The 12,382-nt window shown below is 42.0% G+C and overlaps 1 protein-coding gene across 1 annotated transcript in view; it reads right to left on the bottom strand.

Annotated features, from left to right (window-relative positions):
• LOC136875686 (myotubularin-related protein 10-B) overlaps positions 1 to 10,804 on the bottom strand; it is a 107,764-nt gene extending 96,960 nt beyond the window's left edge. The window contains exons 1-3 of the mRNA XM_067149245.2: positions 10,638 to 10,804; positions 10,494 to 10,551; positions 1,552 to 1,688 (exon numbers count right to left, since the gene is read on the bottom strand). Coding sequence (XP_067005346.2) covers positions 1,552 to 1,688; positions 10,494 to 10,551; positions 10,638 to 10,700 — 258 coding nt within the window. The 5' untranslated portion in view covers positions 10,701 to 10,804. The remainder of the gene's footprint in view (positions 1 to 1,551; positions 1,689 to 10,493; positions 10,552 to 10,637) is intronic.
• Positions 10,805 to 12,382: the final 1,578 nt, after the last annotated feature.

The following is a 12,382-nucleotide window of genomic DNA, read 5'->3' as shown; positions in this document are numbered from 1 at the left end:
CGGTATATGTGATTTTCATCCTTAGTAATGTGACTGCATGCAGCCATGTTTGATTACTACCCGTCAAGCCAGAGAGTATAAACTTCCTCTGATCATAGATCTCTGCTGGATACTCTTTGATTCTCTGATCTTACCCAGCTTCTAAATATATTCAACAGATGGCAGAACATACCTAATTACTTACATGCTACTAAGAGAAAAATGTCGATGTACACACAAACGGGAAGGTATCAAATCAACTAGTCTTCTGTATGATTATCAATAAAGCGTAGGAACAAACTCTTGAAAAGATGGATGTCTTTTTTTTTTTTTGCTTTACGTCGCACCAACACAGATATGTCTTATAGCGATGATGGGATAGGAAAGGCCTAGGAATGGGAAGGAAGCGGCCATGGCCTTAATTAAGGTACAGCCCCAGCATTTGCCTGGTGTGAAAATGGGAAACCACAGAAGACCATCTTCAGGGTTCGAACCCACTATCTCGCGATTACTGGATACTGGCCGCACTTAAGCGACTGCAGCTATCAAGCTCGGTGGGTGTCTTCTTACCCGAACCAGTATTCAGTCATGGCCTACTGTATGTTGCACTATCTCGGGCAAGATCGTTTGAAAATGTTAAGATCCAGATACACCCAAATAGTCGAAGTACAACTAATATTGTGTGAAAAGAAGTGTTATAAACTACATTACTAATGGATCAATTATTATGTACCAGTGTTGAAATGTTCATTAAACCTACCGAAAAGGGCAGGCAAATCAATATGACTATGACAGGCATGTCAAGACAAGTTATCTGACCTCTTTATAATGAATGCTGTGGGGCAGCACAAGTCTGCCAGTAGTGTTACTAAATTGGTTATGCAAGTTACATGTGTGAGTTTATTTTGCATAATATTATTCACTCCTGCTTTCCATACAGATGTAGCTAAGTTTCCATTTTCTTCAGTACATTACTAAACATAATGGTTACATACAAATTTGTAGATCACATGGTATACAACCAGAAGATCAACAGTCTTGCAAACCTCCAACATTGGTTATGTTACTTATAATGTTGTGAAATACAGAATTTGAGATAGGTCTTTATATTTGTGCTACTTCGCAAAGAAGTGTACTTTTTTTTTTTTAGTCGCTTTACATCGCACCGACACAGATAGGTCTTATGGCGACAATGGGATACAAAAAGGGCTAGAGTGCTCACAGCTACATGGCCCTAACATCACAGCCAACTTGCTCGGTAAAAAGTGTACGCTCGTAGACTGATGACCAAGATCTTTTCTCATAAATTAAGCAATTACAACCATTATCCACAAATGTACAAAGTGAAGTGATGAACAATAACATTAAATTCAATTGTTAAAGATAGTTTTCATTTCATTAGCTAATGGCAAGAGAGTATTTTACAAAAGAATTCTTAATTATAAAAATATATTAGTATCGTGTACATAAGTATATTATGGAAGATGCATTTCTGGTAACCATTCCTTCATCAATTTATACTGGAGAAACTCCTGAAGTCATTACGTATGTATAGAAACAACAACTGCTTACCTCTTTAGGTCTTTCTTCTGTTGTAACAAATGAGAGTTTGAAATTTGTTACACTCAGAGTACCAGACTTTCCTTGGTTTTGTTTACTGACTGGAGCAAATAACAACACATTCTGTGCTTCAGCAATCACCATCTCACCTTAACAATAAACAGATACAATGGTTAGATAAGTCATCAAAGCAAAAAAAAAAAATTTGAAATAATGTAACACATCTACGGTTAAAAGTAAGTTACCCTGTAGTGTTAAAATGCAGTTGGTTTTGTGCTCATCCCCCAGTGTTAAACGTGCAAGTTCAAGTTGGTTATCTTTATGAGCGTTTGATGCAAGAGGCCAAAGGTTGATAAATCTTCTAGCATAATATGAGGGCAGATCAAATATAAATGGGAATTACTTTTTTTTTTTTATTGCATCAACCAAAACAAATACACTTTCCTACATACAGTTCTGCTTTCGATACACATTTTCTCCATAGGATTGATAAGTTTTTGATGCCTTCCTGATAGAAAGAAGAGGAACGTATGCAAAGCCAGTTCCGCACAAACTCTTCTATACCTGCATCATCATCGAATCACTGTTCACCTAGGTCTTGTTTGAGTGGTCCAAACAAACGGTAGTCACAGGGCAATAAATCTGGACTGTACGGAGGGTGTCCCAGAGGTGTCCAGTGAATTTCCTCCAATTTTTCCTGCGTTGAAGCAGCAGTATGTGGCCTTGCAATGTCAAGGAGATGAACGACGATTCGGATCGGTTGCCGGCATCGCTTGCTTGTGATATGTAGCTTTTGCTTCATCCAAAAGGCGACAGTAATAGGCCGATAAATTGTCCTTTCTTCGTGAAGAAAATCCATCAGCAAAACGCCTGCTGAGTCCCAAAAAACGGTTGCAAGCACCATTCCAGCAGAAGGGCGTGTTTTGACCTTGACTGGACCTGTTTTGTCTCTTCGCCACCATTTCATGCTTGTTTGCTTGGACTTGGGGGTGTAATGATGCACACAAGTTCCATCACAAGTCAAATTACGATGCAAGAAATCCTCTCCTTCCTCCTCATAGCAACACAGGAGTCTCTGACGAACTTCCTGGTGTAAAGTTTTTTGTTCCTGGTTCAAGAGACGAGGAACCCACCTGGCAGACAATTTTCTGAAATGGAGTTCATCTTAACTTATTCCTACGGCTAAAACAACTTGCAAATTTTTTATTCGCTGATCTTCACCATTAATGTCATGAATGGCAACAATGTTGCCTACGATGATGCTTGTCAGCGGTCTCCTTTCATGAGGTTAAATTTCCACAGCTTCTCTTCCTGCCACAAATTTTTTAGCCCACTCATACACTTGAGTTTGCATACGTGTTTCTTCCCCAAATTGTGCGCAGAGCAGTTTAAAAATTTTGGAAGGTTTGGTGCCCTCTTTTATGAGAAATTTTATAATGACGCATTGCGCAGCAGATGTGTGCATCGCTTGCTCACTCATGGCGTACTGAAGCAGCCCAGCTCTCCACCGTCGTTCGCGTGTGCAAACCCCTTCTCCAGACACACCCACCAACTTCCTGGCAAAGTTCCGTCTCAGAATTATTACTAACAACAGCAGTAGATTCAGATTCCCATTGATATTCATAAGAAACACTCCTAACAGCAAAATTCCAACGCTAAAGTCTCTTACTATATAGTAGTTACATGGAAGTTATAACATTATTAAAAGCAAATTATGGTTCAACAATTAACAAAAATCTGTGTGTTGAATGTTTGTGAATGTATAACATCCCTGAACTGACGTCTCAACATCTTAATGAACTCTGAAGAAGTCACGATTCTGTCTTAGGATTCAAGCTTTACACACTTAGGCACCATGAAATGAACTACGATTGACCCAGCAATACTGAATATATGGTTGCAAACCAATTCAAACATATAGAGTACACTCATATAAATATTCAGAACTTTAATTAAAAAGTAACACCATTCTGTATAGGGTTTCAAAGGGTAAATATGCAAGTATGGACAAGAAAAAGGCAATTAAAATCGAACATCCTCAGAGCTATCACGATTTCCTTTGAAATCTTTCAAAAAGAGATTAGGCAAACAGGTGATACAGAATCTGCCACCTGGGTGACAGCCCTAAATGCAGATGAGTGGTGATTGATTGATCCTGAAACAAGGTGTTAATTCCAAGCACTACATCATGCATGGAAAATAACCCTTCAAATTTATCACTGCCAATATTCTGCCATATTTAGTAAAGGAAGTTCAGGTTGATATCTAACAGGAGTCAATTAACTTATACAGTAGTGAAACAGTTGGAGAGCAGCGACTTACCAGGTACGAGAGTGACTGAAGGCACACACACTGAAGAGAAAGGTGTATTTATCCAAAATACTGGCCAAGGCCAAACTGTTCTCTCACAGTAAATCTATTACACATATTTCATAGTTAATCCACTCGATTTGTGTAAGGCCAAAGCCAGGATGGAAAATAGAACAGGATACGAAAAGTGGGCAATAAAGGTATTACACCTTTTAGAGAATAAAAGTGATAAGACCACAAGGATCTGAAAATAGTACACAAAATCTTTTAAAAATAAACACACAATCTTTAACATTAAATTCGATGGTCGCATTAGATGCTGATGAAATAATACAGCAAACTAATATACTTTACAAAAGATTTCTGTCATGAGAGGTCTTCTTAATAATATACGAAGGTAAATGGAAATAATTTATAGAAAGTCATGATCTGAAGTACAGTACATTCAATTTCATAAAATGGAATGCAAAGAGGAATTTCTGCACGAATTTTGATATTGAGACCTGGGCGCTGATAAGTAAATACATTACAGTCCAATCGGAGATGGATATGGTGTAGTTTTAACAGAGGAAAGACATACAAGATTCATACGTGTCCCTTATTAACTATTTCTACTTGATGCATTTGATTTGTACCTCTCTTATCCTAACTGTTGGCTTGATAATGATGGCTATCAGTAGATATTCCAGTATTAATACGATAATGGTTCATGAAATTCCCAATTAACAGTGTCAAAATTTTGTCCCATGGAGATATATCTTATTTAGAATAGCTTATAGTAAACAGAAGTCGTGGGAAAACGTACAGAATGCAGCTGAGGGGTGATGGTGGTGACTGTTGATTCAAGAGGAAGTACAATTGGACAACCATACTCACTTACTAATCAGAGGGAAAATGGAAGAGGCCCAACACTTCAAGGAATTAAGATATCGGTAAAAGAAAGAGAAGCACCACAATGGAAGGCTCCCTAAGCCTCCCAAACCTAATTCCATTGGGGTCGGAAGAGAACCAGAGCTGGCCGAAGGTAGTCCGACAGCAAAGATGAAAGTGGGGAGCCTGGCACAAGTATAAGCTATGCCAAGACTCAGTTAGGGGGTGTGGTCATCAAACCATGCTCCCAAGTTGAGAGCCCCTACTCCCCCTTCAAGTAAGGGATATCCCTGTATTCTACTACGCCCTACCTACATGGGGGTTGCAGTGGACTTCCCTACAGTATTGTGGAAGTAATTCCAAATGTGACACTATTTTCTATGTTTTAAGAAGATGAAATGAAATGGCATATGGCTTTTAGTACCGGGAGTGTCCGATGACATGTTCAGCTTGCCAGGTGCAGGTCTTTTGATTTGACTCCCGTAGGCGACCTGCACTCGTGATGAGGATGAAATGATGATGAAGACGACACATACACCCAGTCCCCATGCCAGAGAAATTAACCAATTAAGGTTAAAATTCTCAACCCAGCCGGGAATCGAACCCGGGACTCGTGTGACCAAAGGCCAGCACGCTAACCATTTAGCCATGGAGCCGGACTAGGAAGATGAAGGTCATATTGATAGGAATCTAGAAAATGAAGTTCAACAGATCCTTGGGGGTATTGGTACATACAAAAAAAATTAAGAGAGATATATAAATGTATGTACATGGCTGGTTACAGCACACATTGGTTTTAGTAAAATTTCATGCTTATTTGTGTATTAAACAGAAGATCATAATGGTTTTAAACTAAAACAAGAGTAAATTTGGGTGACCATTAGTAAATATTATAAAACATGAAAATGTATATATATATGCATACACACACTCCGTCAGGTCAGAGGTTTTCTGCTACTGTATGTGACAGTAGACGGTACTACCTACGACTGTCTGGCCGAGGGTTGGGCGGCCAATACCAAACTTGACAACCCATGAGAGAACCAACAGCTTTGGGCGGAGGAGTTCTCTCATAGGAAGCTTCATGAAGCCTTTGTGGAGGAAATGCCTCATAAGTTCATTAAAAAAACCTCAACGGCAGCAAAGGCGGAGAGGATGGACTTTGGTACAGTGGAGCTGGTGAAGGAGGCAGTCTACTGTCCATCATCATAATGGGCAGAGGGCACGATGGTTCCACATGCCAGTGGCAGCGTCTGTTCCACATGATAGTGGCAGCTGATAAAATATACCTCAGGGCTAACAACCACCTTGAGAGTTAACAACTGTCACCCACTAGAGTGACCCCACATATATACTCGTTCGACTCATTATGAAGAAAAATATCAACAAAAATATTACTCCAGGTGGTAACCAGTCCACCCCCAGTCACGATGGGGCAAGCACGTCATCGGATTCTGGGGAGCCTGCACCTTCATGTTCTCCACCACGACTGCCCTCACATAAACAGCAACAAAAAAAGAACATTACTTACCTAGCTACAGTGAACATAAACTCCCTGTTTACCTACTCAAACACACCCTTGATGTGTTGGACAAGTATAACAGCAAGATAGCAGCATTACAAGAGACTTGTTTCACAGATGAAGGTGCAATGGAAACCCAAGGATACAGGATCTATAAAGGGAAACCAGATAAGAGGGTGATGAAGACAGTTCCACACCTGGGTACTGGCTTTGCTGTACACCATAGAATGGTCGACCATATATTATTAGAATTCATCTCGCCCAATGGCAGAACCTCCTCACTATCCTTCAGGTCCCACAACAGTGTTCAAGCGATTGACTAAGAAGGCCATGACCTGGAAGAGTCCAAATCACATGCTAGACCCTGTTAGACCCTGTGGCTACTGACAGGAGATACCACAGGGAAATACAGAATGTCAAGGTCTTGAGAGGAGCCAACCTCTACTCTGACCTCTCTCTCTCCATAGTAAAGACCAACCTACAACCATTGAGGAGAGTACCCAAAACACCAAAGGTCTCGAGGATACCTAGGTTCAACAACCAACGGCTGAACAATGAGGATTGTGACTTCCTAAAGAGAGACTGACCTTCACCGAGCCCACTATCAGGAACCAGGACTCTGTACCACCCAACACGGAAGAAATAGAGGAGATAATCAAAGGCCTCAAGAACAACAAGGCCTCAGATGAAGATGGTATAGTTGCAGAGATGTGGAAGCATGTAGATTAGCAGTCCTTACAGAGTATCACTCAGATCATCCAAGACATATGGAGAACAGAGATCTTGCCAGAGAGATGGACCTCAGCCGTGATTCATCCACTACACAAAAACAAAAGTAAGACACACCTAAACAACTACAGAGGCATCTCCCTGCTGCTTGTAACCTACGAGATCTTCTCTACAGCTCTGCTAACTAGAGCCACCGAACATCTGGACTCCCAACTAGGTGAATACCAGGCTGGTTTCCACGTCCGTAGGTCCTGCACAGAACAGATACAAAACCACAAGACCATCCTCACATATAGGAGCCAAAGGAGACACAACCAACGGCTGAACAATGAGGATTGTGACTTCCTAAAGAGAGACTGACCTTCACCGAGCCCACTATCAGGAACCAGGACTCTGTACCACCCAACACGGAAGAAATAGAGGAGATAATCAAAGGCCTCAAGAACAACAAGGCCCCAGATGAAGATGGTATAGTTGCAGAGATGTGGAAGCATGTAGATTAGCAGTCCCTACAGAGTATCACTCAGATCATCCAAGACATATGGAGAACAGAGATCTTGCCAGAGAGATGGACCTCAGCCGTGATTCATCCACTACACAAAAACAAAAGTAAGACCGACCTAAACAACTACAGAGGCATCTCCCTGTTGCTTGTAACCTACGAGATCTTCTCTACAGCTCTGCTAACTAGAGCCACCGAACATCTGGACTCCCAACTAGGTGAATACCAGCCTGTTTTCCACGTCCGTAGGTCCTGCACAGAACAGATACAAAACCACAAGACCATCCTCACATATAGGAGCCAAAGGAGACACATCTGGGTAGACATTATGGTGGATTTCCAAAAGGCATATGATTCAGTAGTCAGACAGACCCACTTCTCTACCCTGCAGGAACTAGGCCTAGATGAGAAGACCACCAGACTGGTCCAAGCTATCCAAGTCACCTTGACGAACACCACCTCCAAAGTCAAGTTCAGGGGTGAGCTCTCTGAGAGTTTTCTCATCCAGACAGGAGTCAGACAGGGAGATGTCTCTTGCATCCTATCCAACTGTGTACTAGAGAAGATCATCAGGGAATGGACTGCCACATTGTCATCAGAACCAGGACTGAAGCTTGGGTACAAGAAAGGCCACCTCAGAGTAACCTGTCTAGGCTTTGCTGATGATCTCACCCTACTGGCCAACAGCATAGAAAAAAGAGGCTACTCACCAACTACAGAGCCTCTACAGTATTGCAGCATAAACCGGCTTGAGGGTCAACCTACAGAAGACGGAGTTTATCACTAATATAAAGCAGGTTCCTTCTACAATCCCACTAGGAAACAACACTGTAAGTAAAGTTCCTGCAGTAAGTACTTAGGAGAATGGGTCTCAGCAACAAGCGAGAGCAAAACTTTGGCCACAGACACAAGGTGCACCAAGTCAGAGAGGCCTATCATTCCTGTAAAAGCATCTACACCTCCAAGTAACACTCCAAGATCCTAAAGCTGAAGCACTACAACTCTGTAGTAAGACTCTCTGTACTCTACGCCTCTGAGTGCCTGTTGATGAATCGAAAGGGCACACTCAGGAAACTACAACTTAAAGAGAGGAAGATCTTGGGGAGGACACTAGGACCCATAAGACAGGAGGATGGCACCCACAGGATCAGGCACAACAACGAGCTCTACGAACATCAGGAAGACATAGTCACATACATGAGGAAGAGGCGACTGATTGCCTACGGGCACATGAGCTGTCTGAAACTATGCAAGCTAACCAACAGAAACCTCATAGTGACAAGTAGGGGAAAGGCTTCCAAGACCAAGTGGCTCAACTCAGTAAAATCAGACCTAGAGGAAATACAGATCCCATTAGACACCGTACAGAACCGATCTCAGTACAGAAGGGTCATCCTACAGGGAGTCTTCCCCCTGTCCCTCACACACGAAAAGAGTACAGGGACCACCAGACCTAAGTGGACGGATGGAAGGAAGCAGGTACACAGCCAGAAAATCCAAGCATACTGGGCCAAGAAAAATCAGAAGACCTTAGCTAAGAGTTAAAGACGAGCTCCGTGGTCCCTAGTAGTCCAAAATGAACCAAAAATATATACACACACATATCGCAAACGACTTTCTTTACTAGAGCACTGCGCTTAATCATGTCTTTTGTAAGATGTAGAGCGTCTCCCTCTTGTAAAGTTCTTTGTTTTAGTTTTGTTAATCGATTCTCAAAATGACGACATTTAAGACTTAATAAGACAACATTTTAGACGGTCTTGGACTCAACCATAATTTGTTAATTACTACTAACAATGGTGAAGGGCTAGCTATAATTTGTTAATTACTCATACTATATAGGCCTACCCATAATTTGTACATTACACTCACTACTGGTCCAGGGCTAGCCATAGTTTCTTAATTACTCGTACTATTGGTCCAGGGCTAGCCATAATTTGTTAATTACTCGTACTATTTTTTGCTAGTTGCTTTACGTCGCACCGACACAGATAGGTCTTATGGCGACGATGGGAAGGGAAGGGCTGGGAGTGGGAAGGAAGCGGCCATGGCCTTAATTAAGGTACAGCCCCAGCATTTGCCTGATGAAAATGGGAAACCACGGAAAACCATCTTCAGGGCTGCCGATAGTTGGGTTCGAACCTACTATCTCCCGAATACTGGATACTGGATACTGGCCGCACTTAAGCGACTGCAGCTATCGAGCTCAGTACTCGTACTATTGGTCCAGGGCTTAAGGTTCTTTCTGAGCCACATGAATTGGTCGATGTGCTTGGGGAACAATTTTGAGTTCATTGGGTAGGTACTCCCATCCTCCTTCCATAGCGTTAAAGCCATGACTAGTAGCCTTCCACTTGGTTGGTGCAGGCACCAGTAATCCGATCGATTAAATTTATATTGTGGCTTACGGTTTTGTGTGTGAATGGCAAAACTACCCCTCTCCCACCAAAGTAGACAGCTTTGCTGTAATTGTTTACATGTTCAACCCTTGTCCCTTTTCTCTACGAGGTTGGGTATAAAGCGAGATGAATCTTCATAGCAAGCTTTTATGACCAAATACCCTTCCTGACTTAGAAGTCATCAGATTAATTAAGCAGATAAAACGAATGGCGTCATATATGACAGTAGGAAGGGAGACAGCGAAACCCAGTGCCATCACATAGTTATTCCTGTCGAATAGCACGAAGGCTTAACTTCTCCATCCGACAGACAAATCACCATCCACAGCGTCATATTCCCACACTCCATATGAACCCTGCGGAGAGCTTTGGGTTTTAATCCAGGCTTTTGGCACACAGACCCTGACGGCCAACCTAGGGCAAAAATTGATAGAAAGGTTTTAAAATGAGATTCCATACACTAGCATTAATTTTACGAGTATACCAGTATGTCACGAGGCTACCATGAGTCCTCTCTGTCGTCGTGCACTGAAATGGCCATACATAGTTTCTAGGAATGGCATTAGTGCAAATGAGTACTATGTCATAACCTGACAATATCTACGAAGAGTTGAATTCTTACCTGGCAAAAGTCTTGGATTAAGCTCGGTTAAGGACTCATCCCCACTGGCATTCGACGACTAAAATAAATCGAACACATACTGTTTAGGAAAATAATTCGTTTGAGCTCTGTAGAAAAATAACCTATCTTTCATGAACTTCCTACCTGTAAATCATAATCTTCGATCCCTACATAACTTTTAAAGCTATTACTCATTCTGTCATTCATTTCCACATGAAATCATTCCGACGGAACTGAACTAATTGAGATGATAAATAATGACATATTTACTACCAACACAGTACTACCGTCCCACCTCCATGGCAAAAACAACAGTGCATGCGGTGCATGAAAGATCCAATTTGGTCTGTGCTCTTTAAAAACTTCCATGACCTTCTCTGTTCAAAAAGATAATAGGCCTACATTCCGGCACAAATATGAATATAAAAAGGTGTCGAACAACACGTGGCCTGTAGCAAAAATCTCCGGAGAGTAAAGAGTTGATGGCCTATATTTTGCATGAACATACAACTTCCATTATACTAGCTCTACTCAAAATAGTACTAACGGTAAATCAGGTCACTATCTGAGAAATCTTCAACATTTTTCCTGGCATTTTTTCCCAATTAGCTTGGGAAGGCACTTACGTGGATTGACGGGTTTTACGGCCGGATGCTCTTCTAAACGCCTACCCTATTTGGAGGGAGCAATCAATCTTCGTATTCAATCAATCATGCATTCACTACTGAACAGTGGCGTGTCTTAGATTCCCCACGGAGGCATGCAACTGGTAACCATAGAGTAGCACAATGTATTTAGTAAATTCCAATTCTACTCACCCTACAATTACATGTAGGTAAACTCGACCCTGTGATTTTTTTTCCCGCCTTGGTAATGTCACTGTAGAACTCCTCACGTGCTTTCATCTCAACAACATGATCCTTCCCTATAGACATCATTACTGATGTAGAGAGACGACTCTGTCTTTGAGAATTGCGGACGAAAGATTTTACTCGCTTTAGGACCAAGATAGATAGATAGATAGATAGATAGATAGATAAGAAATGGGTGAGCCCTGTTTTTTCAGAGCTCCACACGTAGGTCTATGAAGACCCTTTGTGCCCCTTGAACGGGTTTGATTAGTCCAGCCCTAGTGCTCCTATAAAGGATACCAGTGTCCGGATTTTGGCATTCCTGATGTCCTCCAGGCTCACAAAGTGTGAGCCCAGGTATCGATGTCTAGTGCTTGCAAAAGCCTCGCACTGACATAACACATGCGCGGAGGTCTCCTCCTCCTTACCGCATCTTCTACACATCGGATCCTGGGTGATTTTCATGATGTGTAGGTGTCTCCGTAAGGTATTGTGGCCTGTTAACAGCCCAACTACCATTCTCATTCTGGTCCTATTCAAATTCATTAGGACCTTTTTATAGCTTTGACTAGGCCCTTTGATAAGTTCACGTGCCTGTCTTGCTATAGTCAACCTCTTCCAAATATCTAGGTGAGACTGGTTTATCCATTGGGATATTGCCAGTCTCACACTTCAGATTGACACTCCCAGGAAGGGCTCTGGTCCTGTGAAGGAACCCATTGAGCCCTGTTTCGCCAGTTTGTCAGCTTCTTCATTTCCACTGATTCCTGTGTGCCCAGGAACCCATAATAGGGTAACTGAGCTAAGCTCACACAGCTGATCTAACATCCTTTGGCATTCCCATACCAGTTTTGATGTTGTTTTAACTGCACATAGTGCTTTTAACGCTGCCTGGCTATCACTACATATAGTGATGTGTCTCCTGTGTCCAGGCATATTCCATATATTTACAGCACAGGCTAGTATTGCGTATACTTCAGCCTGGAAAACAGTAGCATATTTACCCACAGGAAGGGAGAGCCTTGTCTTACGCCCCCA

The sequence above is a fragment of the Anabrus simplex genome, chromosome 1 (assembly GCF_040414725.1).
Source record: "Anabrus simplex isolate iqAnaSimp1 chromosome 1, ASM4041472v1, whole genome shotgun sequence".
NCBI classification, from domain to species: domain Eukaryota; kingdom Metazoa; phylum Arthropoda; class Insecta; order Orthoptera; family Tettigoniidae; genus Anabrus; species Anabrus simplex.
This window is presented reverse-complemented; position numbering and strand designations above follow the sequence as displayed.